Here is a 20,277-nt window from a genome sequence, read left to right on the forward strand (position 1 = left end):
AAGACACGTCAACATTTGGGCCAAATAAATGTGTCTCATCAAATGGCTGATTAAGGATGGAGTTTTGTACCTCAAGTTTAAACCTGAAATACGTAGCCAGGCATGTCTACGTAGTAAGGCAGCACTGCACTTACAGTGCCCAGGAATGGACCTGGGTACTGTAGGGGTACAGGGCTCATGCACCAGTACCCTCACCACTGGCATAGGACACCCAGCTAGAGGGGTGACTGATGTATGCCAGGGAAGTGGTTTGTGGGCTGGGCACACAGGGATGTGTGCCATGTCGACTCTTACACTTTGTTCTGCACCAAGACACGCAGCCTGCCAAGGCAGTGTGTGAGTGTCAGGGCTTCTAAGTGTGGCACAATAAGTGCTGCAGCCCTTAGGGGCCTTTTCTGGTTACAGTGCCCTGGGTACCTAGGGTACTATTTACCAGGGGCTGACATGTGGCCGGAGATGCCAATTGGGTTTAGGCTTCAATGCAGTTTTAGGGAAGGAACATAGGCCCTGGGTACCTGATAAGCAGGAGCCCAGGGCACACTCAGTCAAAGAACATCAGCAATTCAGCAAAAAGTGTGGGCATACCGTGCAAGAAAGAGGTCACTTTCTCACACCCCTTGGCCAAAAGGGCAGTAACTTCCTGTTGGAGAAGTGCCAAATGTTCCCCAGACATGCGGTGGAACTGCGGTGGCATGGCTGTGGGGGTAGACTCGAAGGGGAGGGGGTAGCCCCTTCCAACAATCTCCAGGACTCAGCTGTCTGATGTAATGGTGCGCCAGTGGGGGAGGTGATGACGAATCCTGCCCCCCACTGGGGTCTGGTGGGCCTGAAACACCAAACTAGGTAGGTGTGGAGGCACTGGCAGCGGCACTGGCAGCGGGGGTGTTGGTGGACTGACCGACACGCTGGGTCCGTGACCTGCCTCTGCGAGCCCTACGTCCGCTGCTGCACTGGGACTGTTGCTGCGCAGGCTTGTTCTGAAATGAACGTGTTTGTACGCCTCTTCCGGAGCTTCGAGAGGAACGAAAGTTAGAAGCGGAAGGAGTACGTGCAGCCGAAAGGCCTAAGGACTTGACCGTGGCCCGAGAGTCCTTGAAACGCTCCAATGTGGAATCCGCCTCATCACCAAAGAGGCAGGTGCCATCGAAGGGCATGTCCATCAAAGTATTCTGTACATCTGCAGAAAAGCCAGTTGTCCTCAACCAGGCATGACGACGTAGCGCCACCGTTATGGGAAACGCCATACCCAGCGAATCAGCGGTATCAAGACCACAACGTATAGTGAACTTGGCCGCATCTCTCCCCTCCAAAAGAGCTCGGGAGAACTGTCCGGGCCGCCTCCGGACACTGAGGTAGCACCTGCTCAACAGCATCCCATACAGAAAGGGAATAGCGGCCCAAGAAACAGGCGCTTGAGGGAGGGGGGGTGCTTTACTTATCGAATATCCAAGTTTTTAGTAGCTTTCTGAAGGAGAGGTGGTTCTGTGTAAGGCGGAGCTGGGTGGGGAGAGAATTCCAGGTTTTGGCCGCTAAGTAGGAGAAGGATCTTCACCCCCATGGTGGTTCTATGGATGCACGGAATTGCGGCGAGGGCTTGATAGGACGATCGTAGTTGGCGGGTGGGGGTGTAGAAGGACAGTCGCGTGTTGAGGCATTCGGGTCCTAGGTCGTAGAGAGCTTTGTGTGCGTGGGTGAGGAGATGGAACGTTATTCTCTTGTTGACGGGGAGCCAGTGGAGGTCTTTCAGGTGGTCGGAAATGTGAGCTTGACGAGGGATGTCTTCAAACCCTTCCCAGTCCTCCCCTTCCTCCACAAGTGGACGGGAACGTGGGTGAAGAAAAGGGTAAAAATCCTCCATTGGCGTCGGGAGACATCCCTCTGGCACAGCGTCCCTGCGGCCCATACGGGGTCCCTCGGCAAGAACGGAGAGCCTCGGGCGGAGCCATGGAGGTCTCTGGGCGTCGACGACGTCGGGGGTGGAGCCGGCGATGTCGAGGAACGTGGAACAGTGGGCCCTGCAGGGCCCGAAGGCGATCCGACGGGGCCACACGGGCCGAAGATACGTGCCATCACAGACACGAACTCTTGCAATTCGGCCAGAGTCACCGATGGACCAGAGAAAGGTGGATAAGCCAACGGTAACTGTTGTGGCGGTGCCACCTACCCCCTCTGCCGTGTCCCGCGACCGGCGGGGGGAGGACGAAGAGCGGCAACGCTTCTTCGACTTTTTGTGCTTCGCCTTACCTGACTCAGAGTGTGAAGACTTCGACTGATGGTTCTTGCTCCATGACCGGGCCCTCGACCTCCCACGGGACCGGGGCCTGGAACGACGTGGGGCGCACTCCTGGGCCTCAAGCCACTTTCGGGAAAGCTCACGCAAAGTTTTTGGGGCCATGGCCCAGCAGTTGGAGCACGACTCGGTGTCGTGGTCACACCCCAGCCAGAAGAGACACTCATGGTGCAGATCAGTCAGTGACATCGTGCGCAGACAGGCCACGCAAAGCTTGAAACCGGGCATCCCTATGCGCCAGGAGTAAGTTTACTTACAAATTATGTCCAACAAATACTTTGGTCAACAAATGACGGGGCACTGCTCTCTCCTGATCTGCGCTTGCTGGCGCGGAAAAAGAAAGAACGGACGTCAGCGCACGTGGGCGCGTCTAAGTAGGTCTAGTGACGACATCTCGGCGAATACGACGCCAGCGACACACGTGGAGCCGTACGACGACGCCTATTGACGTGCAGGGGTACTGCTGACTAAAGCTTTCTGGATCCAGTCTGACGCCTGGGGATATTCTAAGGTAAGGAATCTATCACTAACGTGTCTCTTTCAGATCACCTTAGACAGACAAGCAGGTGTTTATCATGGTCCCATTCAAGGGCATATCCTTTTCGCAGGTGAACAATAGCTGCGTATCATTGGCATAAGATATTACTTTAGAGCCGTATTGTTCCGCCAGAAGCACCATGGGTGCCATAAACACATTAAACATGGTAGAGCTCAGGATAGATCCATGTGGGACACCAACATTCAACAGGGAAATAGGGTCCGAAAAGTACGAGTTACTTACCTTCGGGAACGATGTATCTGGTAGAGACGTTGTCTAGCCGCATATTCCTTAACTTAGAATATCCCCAGGCGTGAGACTGGATCCAGGAATTTTTTGCAGCAGCACCTCTGTGCAACGGGGGACGGCTCCACACGACCTCGCCCTGACGTCGTCGTTGTACGTGATGTCAGCGAGGTCATACAAGTCTCTCCCGGCGCGTTGACGTCAGTTTTCTTTGGAGAAACTTTTCCGCTGCAAAACGCAGAGCCACAAACTAAAAACTGTGAAAGTATGGGTACAGTGTGCGAGGAATGACAATTCCGTGAATAAAGGGGGGATGGTGGAAGGCACCATCCTAAAGACATAATAGACAGCGCCTACATATATAAGTGGAGACTGTGAGAAAGAGCCCCGCAAGTCAAGCGGAGGCCCCTTACCAAGTGCAACAAGGGAAGAACATCCCTATAGACAGAAATAGACCAATAGTGCCCTGTGGAACTGTGCCGTCCAGTAAGAGCGGAACACAGAAAGAACAACAGTCCACTGTAGGAAAGAAAGAGAAGAACTGCCTTTTCCCTCTAAAAACAGAGGAAGGAACAGAGCACAACCAACTCTCAAAGAGGATGACCATGAGGAGACCAGGACTCCGAGGCAGTAGAACAAACTGAAGGTAAAGGAAGTGGAGAGTAAAACTACCTTCCCTTGAATGAAAGGTACCATAAAACAGAAAGAAGCCCCTCAGCAGAGGTTAACTGTATATGAAAGCACCCAGGGAAGTGCAGCAACCAGAATCCCCTGAATATAAAACCCAGTGGCAACTGAAGAGGCTAGTGGAGAACACCACTAGAAAAGGTCTTCGCAGAACAGGGAGGCTGGGTGGGCGTTAAGGAATCTGCAGCTAGACAATGTCTCTACCAGATACATCGTTACCGAAGGTAAGTAACTCGTACATCTGATAGAGACATCTAGCTGCAGATTCCTTAACTTAGAATAGATACCATAGCCATACCCCAAAGGGAGGCAGGTCTGTGACAGGATAAAAGAAAGTGCCAGGCATGTGATCTGGCAACAGGCTGACGGATAAAGGGGAACAAACTGTGGCAGAACAGTCCGACAGCAACCACAGCAGCTCGAAGGGCAGAAGTCTCAGGATAGAAGATATCCAACAACATGCCAGAATGGCGCCACACCGTGCCAGAAATAAAAAATGACAGTTAGAACTGTATGATCCCCAGAAGAAAGAGAGAGAAGGATTACTCTCCACTAAACGACACATGAAAAGTGCATGAGCCCAAGCTTGGAATGCATTGGAAGAAATGCAACCAGCACCTAACAGACCAGGTATAAAAGGAGGCTGAAACTGCCAGTGGCCAAAAACCCAAAGCAAGCCAGAACCTGAACAATGCATTGGAGATAGCCAGCAGGACAAGAAGCACGCCAAGTACTCACCCAGCCCTAAAAGGGTAAAAGAGGGGCAACAGCCTCAACTCCTAACCCGCTGAAGCAGGTAGGATATGCCACTGGCAGACGGTAATAGAGGCCGTAAATGGCGTACACCTGAACAGAAGAGCGCACGACCAGGCAGCACGAAGCCAGAAGGAGGAACAACCACTACATAGACTTGTTGACAGTAATCAATGACCACTGGCATCATAAAAACTGTCCCACAGGCATAAGACTTACAAGAGTAGTACACTGGGAAGGTAGAGGCCAAAAACGCCAAGTTAACGAAGAGTTTTAAAATCCATAGACTAACACTCCAAAGACACGGATAGTGTTGAAACACCAAAAGCATGTAGACATAACGTATATGCCGGAACTCACCTAGCACATTAAAGAGCAGGTAGGAGCCGTTCACGAAGAGGATACCATGAAACCTCCAAAAGAGATGGATAACCATGGCGAAAGCAGATGGCACGCACCAAGGAAAAACATAGAATAACGCCCAACGGACATTCAATAGGCGCATGGAGCCCATGTCACCTCCAGGCCCAGGGAGATAAGCAAGGCTATATAATAGCGTACAAGTACCCCTACATGGCGTATGGATAAGCAGGACAACGGGGGACACATCTTAGGGCAAAAAGCCAGGTCAAAAAGAATGCAGGAACGAACCGAACCCATGAACAGAGTTCCGGCCGTAATGACGTTACCAAGCTGAACTACCGGCTGAAAGCCACAAGCAGTGGACACAGCAACCTGTGAAACACGGCCACAGAAGGCCAAGAGGCAACGGAAAGCAAAATGCATTCAAAAGATGCTAATGAAAGGGTAAACACCCTTGAGCAAATAAAAGAAGACATAAGGCTCACTGCTTATATTAAACACAGTGGTACAAAAGGGGGTGGTGGGGGGGTGGTGGTGATGGACGGAGCATCTGAACCAATCAAACACTCACACCCAGTCAACAGATCTGGGTTTAATCCATCACCGTTCTTTAGCCCACTCTGCCGCCCCAGTTCAGACATGGCCATATGCAAATCAGTCTGACCCTGTGCCTCATGGGAACAGTCCAGCCCGAACTGCCAAGCCATGACTTCCCTGGACCGGAATCAAGCTTCCTATCAGGCTTTATCTTAAAGGAATGTAAAGCCGCTTGTTTTACCAGAATATCACCTTCTAAGTGACTAAATAAAAAGAGAACCACACAGTGTTTATATAAAAATATGTATTTATTAATATAACACTCTCTACTAGTCTCTATGTGAGACTAGGGCACAAAGCACACAATACTGAATAAATAGAACATTCGTAAATAGCACAATACACAGCAGGCTCCCGGTGTAGACCGAACCATATACTAGAAAAATGGTATAACAACCATGACTTAATTAGACAGTGCCTAGAGTACGTAGAATCTCTGGGACCCCCAAGGAACCACCCAGAGGGGTGACACAGGGAGCACACGGAGGACGGGTGCAGTGAGGAAACACGGCCGCGTGCTGTGGGGAAACACGGCCGCATGCTCCACAGAACTCTATTGGGGTTGGAAAATTACAAGTTAAGGACACTTCTAAGAGAACTTTGAGCAAACCCTTTGGAACATAGGAGGTTCTAAGACCAACCCACCTGTGAGTACCGAGTACCCATGTTACCTATCCCAGAGGAGCCAGGTGCATAGGTGTCAAGTGATGCCGGAAACCTTCATTGTTTTCAATGGAGAGCTGCAAAGAAGTACTGCTGCCGGGAAGAGTGTCCGGTGGAATCCAATCCTGGATTCAAGGTGAGAGTTGGAACCTGAAATCAGAGGGGACATGGTCTGGGTCACTTCTGGTGACCTGGGGCTCGGTAGTAGAATGCCCACCGATGTTGGGTGCTTCAGGTGCAAAGAACCGTTGCAAGACTCTGCAGCCAGAGACCAGGAGACATCTAGGTCAACCAAAATCCGGAGGTGAGCTGTCCCACGAAGGATGTCAATAGCTGAGGGGTCGATGTCCTGCTGGAGCACCAACAAGCCTTGGCAATTGCACCCCACGCGTCAGAGGAAACAGGCTACGGTGTGGACCATCAATGTCCAGAGGACTCTCCAAGCGATGGAGAGTCAGGGCATGTCTGGAGCAACCAGGTAAACCCAGGAATTCACAAGGTGACCCTCGAAAGGACCCACAGGCCAACGAACCAGGGATCATGAGGAGACCTCCAGCAAGAATGCAAAGAACCAGCTCACGGGACACTCCTGGAATGGAGGCCGGAAATCTTCGGTGCAAATACTGCTCAGGGTCAGGACTGCACGGAGTCCAAAGCACAGGCTCAGGAATCGTCACTAAGCATATGCAACTGCAAAAGTTCGGGTTGCACGGTCCCCATGAGGGATACTGGTCTCAGAATCGCTGCGAGGACAGATCGACCTCTGGGACATTCGGCAACCCACCTCCTGTTTTGCTGAAATCTTCGGAGTCCTCAGGAGCTTGGGAGAAGCAAACCGGGTAGATGCGTTTCGGTGCCTGCTTTTGCCTGGCACTGTCAGGTTCGTAGGTATGTACAAGATAAAAGCACAGTGCCACGTTACAGAGATTAACGAGGTTCAACTGCTGTGTCCGGTCCACGAGTATGAAGGCAGTAGCTTGCAGTGCTAGGTCCGTTTGTCTGCACATCGTGGCCCCACAACATTAATTCTACAGTGCCAGGTTCGTAGGTATGCACATGGTGGCCCTGCAGTGTGATGGTCGCGAAAATGCACAAGGTGACACAGTTGTCAGGTTCGTAGAAAGCTGGGGATCCATAGTGCCAGGTCTATAGTTCTGCAGGTAGTGGATTTGATGTTGCTGGTTTTTTATACGTTGGCCAGCATTAAATAATGACACTGAGCCAGCTTGTATTTCCAGGCCTGGGTCGCGACTGACTCTCTCAGCCACACCCACAGTTATTTATTTGGCCTGAGCACGTAGCGCAGGCTTAAACCAACATTCCCACGTAAGTGGGTGTTTACAATGCAACCACCCTGCAATGTTGTGGCGAGGTGGTACACTACAGCGGCCTCAATCTTCAGTTCCAGAGAGCTACGTTCACAGGTGTGCATTCAGTGGCTCCACAGACTCATGCCTAAGAAGGCTTTTTAACAGGCAGCTTGGCACCTGTGCAGATTTATGCACTTGGCGGCCTATGAAGCTGGCGCCATGCTGAACAAAAAAGAATTTTGAAACATAAAAACGGGTGAAGGGCTAAAGTATTTAGCATGGCGCCTTTGCTGTTACTATGAGGTAGTGGCTGAGATGTTGCTGACTTTTTATACCTTTGCCAGTATTAAATATTGACGCTGAGCCAGCTTGTATTTCCAGGGCTGGATCGTGACTGACTGTCTCAGCCACACCCACAATTATTTATTTTCCCTGCACAGGATTAAACCAACATTCCCACGTAAGTGGAGGTTTACAATGCTACCACCCAGTGATGTTGCGGCGAGGTGGTATACAACAGTGGCCTCATGTTTCAATCCCAGAGAGCTAGATTTGCAGGTGTGCATTCATTCTCTCTACAGGCTCAGGTTTAAGAAGCCTTTTTAACTGACAGCTTGGCACCCGTGCAGATTTATGAGCATGGCGGCCCGTGAAGCAGGTGCCATGCGAAATAAAAAAATAAACGATATTAAAAACCGGTGCAGTGCTAATATATTTATCGCAGCTCTGTGCTGTTACTATGGAAGCGGGCGCCATGCTAAAACCTTAGTTGCTCCGTCCATCACCACCCCCTTTTGTACCGTTTTTGGCCGTCATAAGTGTGGCAGGGTATGCTCAGACGTGAGTCCCTTGCTCACTTTGCCACTGGATTCAAGCAAGCCGGGCTGAAGACGGCTGGAATGCCAGAAACCGGTCCTCGGAAGCTTGTTTCCGGTCCAGGGAAGACATGGCTTGGCAGTACGGGCTGGACTGTTCCCATGAGGCACAGGGTCAGACTGATTTGCATATAGCCATGTCTGAACTGGGGTGGCAGAGTGGGCTAAAGAACGGTGATGGATTAAACCCAGATCTTTTGACTGGGTGTGAGTGTTTGATTGATTCAGATGCTCCGTCCATTACCACCCCCTTTTGTACCATTTTTGGCCGCCATAAGTGTGGCAGGGTATGCTCAGACGTGAGTCCCTTGCTCACTTTGCCACTGGATTCAAGCAAGCCGGGCTGAAGACGGCTGGAATGCCAGAAACCGGTCCTCGGAAGCTTGTTTCCGGTCCAGGGAAGACATGGCTTGGCAGTTCGGGCTGGACTGTTCCCATGAGGCACAGGGTCAGACTGATTTGCATATAGCCAGGTCTGAACTAGGGTGGCAGAGTGGGCTAAAGAACGGTGATGGATTAAACCCAGATCCTTTGACTGGGTGTGAGTGTTTGATTGATTCAGATGCTCCGTCCATTACCACCCCCTTTTGTACCGTTTTTGGCCGTCATAAGTGTGGCAGGGTATGCTCAGACGTGAGTCCCTTGCTCACTTTGCCACTGGATTCAAGCAAGCCGGGCTGAAGACGGCTGGAATGCCAGAAACCGGTCCTCGGAAGCTTGTTTCCGGTCCAGGGAAGACATGGCTTGGCAGTTCGGGCTGGACTGTTCCCATGAGGCACAGGGTCAGACTGATTTGCATATAGCCATGTCTGAACTGGGGTGGCAGAGTGGGCTAAAGAACGGTGATGGATTAAACCCAGATCTTTTGACTGGGTGTGAGTGTTAGATTGATTCAGATGCTCCGTCCATTACCACCCCCTTTTGTACCGTTTTTGGCCGCCATAAGTGTGGCAGGGTATGCTCAGACGTGAGTCCCTTGCTCACTTTGCCACTGGATTCAAGCAAGCCGGGCTGAAGACGGCTAGAATGCCAGAAACCGGTCCCCGGAAGCTTGTTTCCGGTCCAGGGAAGACATGGCTTGGCAGTTCGGCTGGACTGTTCCCATGAGGCACAGGGTTAGACTGATTTGCATATAGCCAGGTCTGAACTGGGGTGGCAGAGTGGGCTAAAGAACGGTGATGGATTAAACCCAGATCTTTTGACTGGGTGTGAGTGTTTGATTGATTCAGATGCTCCGTCCATTACCACCCCCTTTTGTACCGTTTTTGGCCGCCATAAGTGTGGCAGGGTATGCTCAGACGTGAGTCCCTAGCTCACTTTGCCACTGGATTCAAGCAAGCCGGGCTGAAGACGGCTGGAATGCCAGAAACCGGTCCTCGGAAGCTTGTTTCCGGTCCAGGGAAGACATGGCTTGGCAGTTCGGGCTGGACTGTTCCCATGAGGCACAGGGTCAGACTGATTTGCATATAGCCATGTCTGAACTGGGGTAGCAGAGTGGGCAAAAGAACGGTGATGGATTAAACCCAGATCTTTTGACTGGGTGTGAGTGTTTGATTGATTCAGATGCTCCGTCCATTACCACCCCCCTTTTGTACCGTTTTTGGCCGCCATAAGTGTGGCAGGGTATGCTCAGATGTGAGTCCCTTGCTCACTTTGCCACTGGATTCAAGCAAGCCTGACTGAAGACGGCTGGAATGCCAGAAACCGGTCCTCGGAAGCTTGTTTCCGGTCCAGGGAAGACATGGCTTGGCAGTTCGGGCTGGACTGTTCCCATGAGGCACAGGGTCAGACTGATTTGCATATAGCTATGTCTGAAATGGGGTGGCAGAGTGGGCTAAAGAACGGTGATGGATTAAACCCAGATCTTTTGACTGGGTGTGAGTGTTTGATTGATTCAGATGCTCCGTCCATTACCACCCCCTTTTGTACCGAAACCTAAACCAAAGCATAGCGTCCGGGGGCAGGACTGGGATGAGGGGTTGGGAGGGGGCACCATTGTTAAGGGGGTGCTAATTGATTTCGGCAAGCCGTGCAAATGCGCTGCCACCATTCTCAAACATAACAAAAGAACATAAAGAGCGTCTCAAAAACCGCATCGCTTTAAAAAAATATAAGATAGTATAAAGTGCGGCCGCTCTGCTTAAACAAAACAAGATGTTGCAGATTCAGGAGAGCGTATCGTGAGTGCAATAGGAGCAAAAGTCATTTAAGAAAATAGTACTCGCAGACCGTAAATAAAACATACCCGATGAACAACACACGTAAGAGAGACGGTCCTCATGGGAGGTTAGAAAACGAGAAAAGACAGTATTAAGGAGGGACTACTAAACCTATTCACGAATCAAAAGCCACCATTTACAAAGGACAGTAAGAGGAGCCAATTGAAAAGATGGACGTAAAAATGGGCGTAGCTTCAAGTCCATACCTGAATACAGTATGTCTCGAAGAGACAGCGTAAGCGTTGCCTAGACGAGACCTGAAAACTCAGGCAGAAAAGCATTACACACGCTAGACTCCAAAAGAACGATCATTTAGAGGTAGCAAGCGCTGTATAAATACAAACCTTTTCCCTCTCTATCCCTCCACTATCCTTCTCAATCCAAATAACTTACTAACCTAAAGCACTATTGCATACACATACAAATGAACAAGAAAGTGGGACAAAAGTTATTGAAACATGTATTTACAAGTTCAAACTCATCTTCAGTTAACCAACCACAAGGATAGAAAAGCGCTACAAAATCTATGCACAGCATGTGAATCTAGAAAAGATTCACTCTGTAAAACGAAATGGTTTCTCACCTGTATGAGCAGTTTTGCAGCTTGACAAATTTTCTGGATTCACAGGCGAACCACCCACCTCTCCAGAACATAAGGGAGCAAAACAAAAAGAATATGAGGATGGCGACAACATGTGGGAGCTTCTGGGGAGGCAGTATGTCATCGGGAGAGGCTAGATTAGGCACCAAATGATGGGACAGTCGATGCCCAACAACAACAAAAAGAAAAGAAAGAGAGCAAGAATATAAGGGCAACTAATACAGGGGAGAATTCTGGACCCAACCCCTAGCTGGCTGAATAGTACACAACATGTGAATCCAGAAAATTCTTTAACTGCACAACTTCTCCTACAGGTAAGAAACCATTTTTATTAACCCCTGTAAATACATTGTTTTTTGTATGAAAGCAGCGTGTACTTCTCTACTTTTTCACATCTATAAGGTTTTCATTTGTTTCAAAAAAAGAAAATGTCTGATAATTGCTGCATGGAAGAGAAATTTTACAGAATGCAAGATATTGCAAAGCACATTATTTTCATCCTGCATTTTGCATGCTTACCACATAGCAGATGTTGAGAAGGACCCAAAAGATCTCCAGGAAGAAGGAGGAAAGGAAGGTACTGATGGAGAAGGAGAGAGGAAGAACAAAGTGGAACGTGACATCGGCGAAGGGAATCTTTCTACAGCCGCTGCTGCAGCACTGGCTGCTGCTGCAGTGAAAGCAAAGGTAAGGGGGCATGCCAAATGGGCAGATGGTGCCAAGATGAGGACCTTGTCTGTGCCCAGGTCTGGTGTCTAAGGGGGGGGTTCTGACCGTGCTCGCAGACTTACTTCCTTTGCAGCTAGTGGAGGTGTTGTGCTCTTAACCTTCATCCTGCTTTGTTGTTGTTCTCCAGCATCTCGCTGCAGTGGAGGAACGCAAGATAAAGTCACTGGTTGCCCTGCTCGTGGAGACTCAGATGAAGAAGCTGGAGATAAAGCTCCGGCACTTTGAAGAGCTGGAGACCATAATGGACCGTGAACGTGAAGCGGTGAGGATACTGGGGCCGTTATTGTTAGGGCTGCATGGGACAGGAGTAAAATTGCTGCTTAGGACACGAGGGAGGCAACCTTATCAAGGAGAAGAGCAATTAGACTACAAGTTCTGAGGAAAAGACTTGGTGGGGTAGTGGGCCATATAGAAGGGCCAATTAGTCTGTAAAGGTTGAAGTAGGGGCTGTTGATAAAATGGGCTGAGAGCAAGGGATTGTGATGTTAGATGCACAAGTGTCGTGCTTCTAATTTGACACCTCCCAGGTCAAGTGAAGAGCGAAAACATCCCCTCCGGGAGTCTGTTATACGAGTTGTAATCAGCACATAAAATGGAGTCAGTTATGCAAAATGGAGTCAATGGCCAATATATCATTCTTAATAGCGCTACAGCAAGGGAGAGTGGTAGTGAGGCTACAGAGACTGAGGCAGGAGAACTGTAACTATTGAAAGACCAACAACAGGCAGGCAGTAATGAGGTTGTAGTACCTGAAGCTAAGTGGAGTGAGGATATAATGGCCAAGGGACGACAGTAATGAGAGGACGTGTGATTGGAACTGTTGGCTATAGGCGTGGGAGAAGTGAGGCTTACATATTTGAAGGGATTGGAAGAGACTGCAGCAGAGTTTTAAGGTGGGCATCATGGGGGTGTGGACTGAAGAAAAGGGTCTTTGAGGCGTTAGGAGTAGAAAGAGAGAGATGTTGAAGGTGTACAGTGACAGTTGAGACATTTCAAGAGGGGTTTTGAAGCTGGTAAAAGAGAACAGAGAACTGAAAAATAAATTTTGCTTGTAGACGAGGAGAAGCAGTGAGGCTGTAAGGGTTGGGGTTAAGGATCTCAAGACAGTTTTTAATTGATCTGGGAAAAAATTATTAGCATATGTGGAAAACTGCCTGGTATACTTGATTCGACTGATGAGGACTACAGACTCAGAATAGGAGAAGGGTTGTGCTAGGGTTCTCCTTCAATTGATCGCCTTTGGTAATCATAAGCATTGAATAGTCCCACTCACAAGCATAGTCCCAAAGATTTTTTTTACAGAACATATATATTTCACATTCACCTTTTTCATGAGGGCAAAAATACTTCTTGTTTGAAGAGAAACAATTTAGTAGTCTATTTAGCAGGGCTGCATAGGCAAATTACAATGTTATTACTTAAAAATGAAACTCTCAATAAAGATATTTGTCACTAGGAAACTAAGTGGCAAAAAAATAAACTTTTGCAAACATGTTTAATGAAATTAATGGAAGAAAGAAGGACAATGTAGCCAAATAAGCTGCAGCTATGGAAAGGGAAAATTAACATTATGACATTAATTGCCTGCAGCTCTCCAGTATCCCATTATGATCTCTTAGTGGCAGTTGCCTCAGTTATTTTATCACAGAGGAATCATAGGGTACTAAAATAGAGAAGCAATAATGTTGTTATCCCTTCCACAGGGGGAGGAGGGTTGTTTATGATTTGAATGGAGATTACCCAGAAGGAGAACTAGGGATTGCTGGAAAGCAACCGTTCTTTCTCCTTCATGTGATCTCTGTTGATAATCGTATGCGCTGAATAGAATTACAAGCCTATTCCTAATAAAAGCAGTGGAAAGAATAAAAGATTAATCAATGAAACTTACATTGAGTTTTCATCAAGAAAGCCTTTCCGACATCAGCATCTGTTTAAAAATCTGTGATAAGCTGTTTAAAAGTGCATTAGCTGCTTTATTTCTGGTAGATTGAACGTTTAATTTGCCTCACAGAGTTTGATTTGTTCCTTCATATCATACTAAGATGCAGGAGACGATCCACTTGTAGAGTGGCTAATTAGAAGTAGCCAGACCTGTTCCAGTGGGCCATGATAACTAAATGCAATTGGCCAATATAGCATGTTATCCAGGCTCCTAAATTATTTATCTTCAAAAACGTTTTTTGGCCTGTCTGAAAAATGTGAACATGAAATATATACTACATACAAACAGGGGGTCTGAGGGAATATTTACCGACCAAAATGCTACAGCCCTCTATCTTAACTTCTACCAACAACAGAGTAGCATTTGGTCACTGTCTTCGAAAAGATTGAATTCAATATATAAAGGTGTGAAAGAGTTACTAACAGGAGTCGTTCACTGGGCACTCTCAGACCTACTGATAGTGTTCCCATCAGGCAACCGACCTGTACCGCCCTTCATCATTTGGGACAAACATCTTGAGGCTCACTGGAAGTCGCCCAGTGTGCGAGCACGCACAATAGTGCTCTGGTGGTTTGCTATATCCCAATGAATAGCTTTATCGAAGAGTAGGTAACAAGGGTTGCTCTCAAGCAGTGCAAAAGTGTTAAATTAAACAAATTAATTAAATATAAACGGTGGTGGTGCCATTAAAATAGGGTAAAGGAAGGAAAACAGTTTAATAGGGACCTTCCCTTCCCAATGTTAAAAACAGTGAAAGAAAGGTAGCATCAACAAATAACTACCTTAACAGTTTTTTTTGGTCGACATGTTTCTGCAGTGTTTACCTTGGGCCCAGAGGTCACCTACTGCTTCATCAGGACCTATTCGTTCTACTGCTTGTAGTGGAAATTTACAGAAAAATAAAGTGTAAACAATATCACCTTCAGCTCTCCTGGATTGTAGAAATTCCGAATTTCAAAAAGTAACACACGCACCAATATGCAAGAGAAATAGAGAAAAAACACATTAAGCTATTTTATCGCTTCTTGCTACACAAAGCCCCCAGCTTTGTCACATAGCTGTGGCTCACACCCTCCTAGTAATGTCCACAACCACATATCACAATTTCGCTTATAGCGATTCTTGTAAGAGCAGCATGACTTATGGTCACATACACTCACCTTTTATTAAGGAGAGTAACGCCTCACCTCGCCCGGCACCAGCGCAGGTAGCAAGAAGCCCCGCTCTGTGGGAGATAATGCATGGATAAAAGTATGGGCAGAAAGGTCAGATCGAATGCGTGCAGCGCTTCTAAAAGCATATACAATCCAAATCAGAAATAGTCCTTAAGCTTTTCTAACTGTGACGAGGATTTTCCTCGTAAGTGCCGATCAAAGCTAAAAGATTACACGATGGCTGCCCTCGTGTGCAGGTGCTTCCTCTGACCTTTCTGCCCATACTTTTATCCATGCATTATCTCCCACAGAGCGGGGCTCCTTGCTACCTGCGCTGATGCCGGGCGAGGTGAGGCGTTACTCTCCTTAATAAAAGGTGAGTGTATGTGACCATAAGTCATGCTGCTCTTACAAGAATCGCTATAAGCGAAATTGTGATATGTGGTTGTGGACATTACTAGGAGGGTGTGAGCCACAGCTATGTGACAAAGCTGGGGGCTTTGTGTAGCAAGAAGCGATAAAATAGCTTAATGTGTTTTTTCTCTATTTCTCTTGCATATTGGTGCGTGTGTTACTTTTTGAAATTCGGAATTTCTACAATCCAGGAGAGCTGAAGGTGATATTGTTTACACTTTATTTTTCTGTAAATTTCCACTACAAGCAGTAGAACGAATAGGTCCTGATGAAGCAGTAGGTGACCTCTGGGCCCAAGGTAAACACTGCAGAAACATGTCGACCAAAAAAAACTGTTAAGGTAGTTATTTGTTGATGCTACCTTTCTTTCACTGTTTTTGACATTGGGAAGGGAAGGTCCCTATTAAACTGTTTTCCTTCCTTTACCCTATTTTAATGGCACCACCACCGTTTATATTTAATTAATTTGTTTAATTTAACACTTTTGCACTGCTTGAGAGCAACCCTTGTTACCTACTCTTCGATAAAGCTATTCATTGGGATATAGCAAACCACCAGAGCACTATTGTGCGTGCTCGCACACTGGGCGACTTCCAGTGAGCCTCAAGATGTTTGTCCCAAATGATGAAGGGCGGTACAGGTCGGTTGCCTGATGGGAACACTATCAGTAGGTCTGAGAGTGCCCAGTGAACGACTCCTGTTAGTAACTCTTTCACACCTTTATATATTGAATTCAATCTTTTCAAAGACAGTGACCAAATGCTACTCTGTTGTTGGTAAAACATGAAATATATGTCACAAGATGCACCAACAGACATCCTCCAAGACCCTGGACAACTTAAGAAAAAAGGCTCCTTTTGCGTCAAAGATGATGGAGGGCCGGCCCTTCCGGTATCTGAGCAGACCAGGCATCACCTGGTTTCCTTGAGTACCTTAGACCACAAGGAGGACGATGTCGAACAGGCTCCAAAGACCAGCGTTCCTCCACCGGAGGCCATGCTTCTAGGTTATAAATATGCCACCTGGCTCTGAGACGCACGCCACCAAGCCAAGGTCACACACACAAATGTCCACACCAAGGTATAGAGCTGCAAACTGGCAGAGTTGGGCATTGAACCACAAAAATGGTCACAAGAAGCTGCTCCCTCCAGGGCCTCTGCTGCCTTTGGACTTCGATCTGCACCAAGAGAAGTCTTTGGGGTAAAAAAAAGACTCTGCACAGTGGCATCGAGTACTCACTCCGAGAGATCATCACTGAAGGCACCACCAAAGCCGGTGCTAAAGATTCCGTTGATGCTGAAAGCTTTGCGACAGCCGGATCCATCGAACTGGAGTTGCCAATCTTGCAGAGACTTCAGGACAAAAAACAAAAGCAACTTTTCATTACATCCACCCTGTCACTGGGAAGATCTCAGCAAAGCCACCTCCGCTGCAGCCAACAGATACACTGCCTTGTAAAACAGAAGGTTTGCATTTGAGGCATAACCCTCTTCAGTGACTTCTTGCCAAACAGCACAAAAGAAATACAGGGTCACCTGCTCCAGCCTACCCCCTCACGTACAGTCTCCACCTCCACCACCGCCTCTACTAGAGTAACCTGAGGGGTGTCCATGCACCTTTTCAGACACAAGCAATGCTGTCCTGTCAACCCATATGATCAGCCCTGAGACCCACATGTCTACCCCTGCAATGATTAGAATGTTGACCCACCAGGCGACCCAGACTTGGATCATTACCCGGTCAGGGCATTCCCGCTGAGCATGGCCTGTGCTAGACAAGAGGAAGAAGATTTCCTGCCTCGTGAAGACACTCTCCAAATTGGAGCGACCATGCGATTCCTGCTTATGCTCAAGGGGATAAATCTGCCCCATAGAACCTTAAGGTGCTTGTGTGGTGACTCTGAAGGTTGAGAAATAATACAAACTCTAATCTAGAGACCTTATCTACATCAGAATCCAAGTTCCTTGTGACTGCTTGGTCGTCAGCATAGCCCGCAAAAGGGCTTCCACCCAAGCTACAGGCTGTGTCCCATTGCTCGACAAGGAATGTAAAAAAATTGATACTGCAGGAAAATGGGTAGCAGTAAGCGCATCCGCCCATTAGTATCTACCCAGTTTGACAGGGCTCCCCTCTAGAAATGATAGGTTTCAGTGGGAGAGATGCAGGAAGTGACCAAACACCACCTATAGGAATGCTGGAAAAGGGAGGAGGAAATAGTGTCTGAGGGCAAGACTATTTTGAATGGCAACATATGTTGTGTGCTTCACATCACAGACACAACTCCAAAGGCATTAACACCAGTATCCTATTCAGGTGGCACGCATGACTCTGCATCTCCAGGTTCAAACGAGAGAACCAGCAGTATCTCCTCAAACTCCCGTTCGATGGGGAACATCTCTTTGGCTCACTGGTTGACGAGATGCCTGCAAACTTCTACTACTAGATGTTCCTTTCAAAAGCAAAAATCTAGGTGAGGGGCTAGGTCCACCTATCCAAGCAGCTGCAGCCCTACCAACAGCAGCAGACCTTCCCTCAGGAGAGTGCTTGAGACTACACCAGGGGTGAATATAGGGGCAGCAATAGAGACAAGATAAGAAGTGCCCCGGTTAAATGAGCTTTCATCTCAAAACTGTGACTTGCTCTAACCCCACCCCTGCCCTCAACATACATAATTTGTCTGGAGGAGGTGAGGGGGGTTAGAAGGCATAATCTTGTCTGTCGCTGGGAGGAAATCCTATCAGACCAGTGAGTGATAGCGGTGATCCATCATGGCTACTGGCCAGAACATCAATCTACCCTACCCAACATCCCAAGTACGGAGCAGTAAAGGAGGGTCCAGAGATCCTGATTCTGGGTATTAATTCCTACTATGCTGGAGAAACTTTGCTCAAGGCTCTCGACCTTTCCAGCCTCGCAGTGTCAGGTAAAGATGAGGGTGTGAGCATATGCTCCTCCCTTCCTGAAAATCAGGTTTAGCCAATAGGATGATTTCTTTTTATGACACAGAACAAAAGTCCAGAGTAGTTTAAATGGAGGTAGTTATTTTATTTGTATTCACCGCTTTGTAAATCCATTGTACAAAATGTCAATCTTCCCAAAAATTTTTTTAAAGGAACAGCTGACACGTGTTTCGCCCTATGTGGCAAGTTAAGCCACATAGGGAATTATATTCAGTAGTCATTGAATCAAAGGTATATCAATACATTCCAGTTTGTTTCAGAATATCAAGTGTAAACGTCCAAGGTATAAAGTATCCAAATTCTGTCTGTGCACCCAAAAAAGTCCCGGGATTATCCCGTATGTGTGGCGATCCAGCTGTTTAACATGTATCGGCTGTTCCTTTTTAAAAAAAAATTTTTAAGTGACAAGTCTTAATATTTGTTTTTCTGATAAATACTGTAGCGTCCTCCCCAGCCCGGGAGTATGTAACGGACCACTCCACACACAGAGCTCTGGTTTTGCACATCATTATTCTTCAGCATGCAATCGTTAACTAAAAGCACTGCGTCACAAACTTTATTAACCACACCCAGTCACTCCCTCCAGCTCATGTAATACTTGTAAGGAGTCTACCGAGGACAATCAGAGGCATCATATACACAAACGCTGGACACAATATCTGTTAAATAAATAATATGCGGAGGCGCACGATGACGCCTACTGGCGAGCTGGGGTACTGCAGCTGAAAACCTTCCTGATCCAGTTTGATGCCTGGGGGTAATTCTAAGGTAAGGAATCTATCACGAACTAATGTTTCTTATAGATATATTGTTACTGAAGGATAAGTATCTTGTTCAACTTGATGAGTCCTTGAGGTGCTTGCACCAGTCTTCCAGATCTAGTTGTACGAGATAGAGTAGGGCTGCCTTTATCTGGCATCTTGGGGGAAGAGTCAGATGCTTGACTTGGGTACTCAGGTGGACTTGCATCATTCCAGAGGTCTAGAGATGACTAACATAGAGGCAAAGTCTTAAAAAGTGACGAGATTCTGGATTTCCAGGTCATTGGGCAGTTACCATATATGCCCTTTGCTCGCCACAACTCGTAGTGGCTCAGCATCAAACGAAGCATCAATCGTGCATGTCTCCTTTCTTGAAAACAGTGTCTCGAGCGCATCGCCGCTTATCGCATAGGTCATCATTTTGCGTTTGCGAGAGGTGTCAGTGACCCAAATCTAGTCGGGTCTATTGATGACTGGTCGTCCATAGTGGTATCTTCGTTCCAAGAGCTCTCCCGAACAGCAAGTTGGCAGGACTTTCTTTTGTCCTGGAATGAGGAGTGGAATGGTAGGCATGGAGGGTTGGGCCTAAAGCTGACTTGATGTTGATGCCTTCCAGTGCAGCACGCTGAACCACCCTTTTCAAAGTACCCATAGATCGTTCAACAGAGCCATTTTCCCCTGGCCAGAGAGGTGTACTTCTCTGAACCTTTATGTTCAAACAATTAGGAAAGTCTTTGAACTCTCAACTATTGAAGGGTTGGCCACAGATTTGAGAATGGAGGGAATTCCCCATGTTGTGAAAATGTCATTCAGCCTCTCGATGACTCGGTCGTATGGTTGATGATAAGTCTTCCACTTGAGAAAACGTGAGTACTCATCGACAACTACCATGATATGATGTCTGTTATTGAGGGGTCCAATAAGTCAACTCCTAGGCTTGCGGAGTCGTTTTGAGGGACAGACAGTTCCACAGATGACAGGCTTTAAGCGCCTTTTCAACTCGTTCATCAAGACGCGGGAACCATACTCTATCCCTGTGGGCTGTTTTGGCTGCAGCAATGCCAAGATGTCCTTCGTGTGCCAGTTCAATGACTTATTACCCAGGCTTTCATGGATAAACATTCTTGCCTTCTTAGTATGACACCATCTGAAAGAGACACGTTAGTGATAGATTT

The 20,277-nt window shown here is 47.6% G+C and overlaps 1 protein-coding gene across 5 annotated transcripts in view; it reads left to right on the forward strand.

Moving 5' to 3' along the window:
- SMARCC2 (SWI/SNF related BAF chromatin remodeling complex subunit C2) overlaps positions 1-20,277 on the forward strand; it is a 588,171-nt gene that overhangs the window by 378,890 nt on the left and 189,004 nt on the right. For 4 of the 5 annotated variants that reach the window (XM_078686227.1, XM_078686241.1, XM_078686236.1 and 1 more), the window contains exons 24-25: positions 11,669-11,829; positions 11,999-12,133. In XM_078686227.1, coding sequence (XP_078542353.1) covers positions 11,669-11,829; positions 11,999-12,133 — 296 coding nt within the window. The remainder of the gene's footprint in view (positions 1-11,668; positions 11,830-11,998; positions 12,134-20,277) is intronic. The other variant, XM_078686231.1, reaches the window with a different exon arrangement.

This window comes from Lissotriton helveticus, chromosome 1_1 (genome assembly GCF_964261635.1).
Source record: "Lissotriton helveticus chromosome 1_1, aLisHel1.1, whole genome shotgun sequence".
NCBI classification, from domain to species: domain Eukaryota; kingdom Metazoa; phylum Chordata; class Amphibia; order Caudata; family Salamandridae; genus Lissotriton; species Lissotriton helveticus.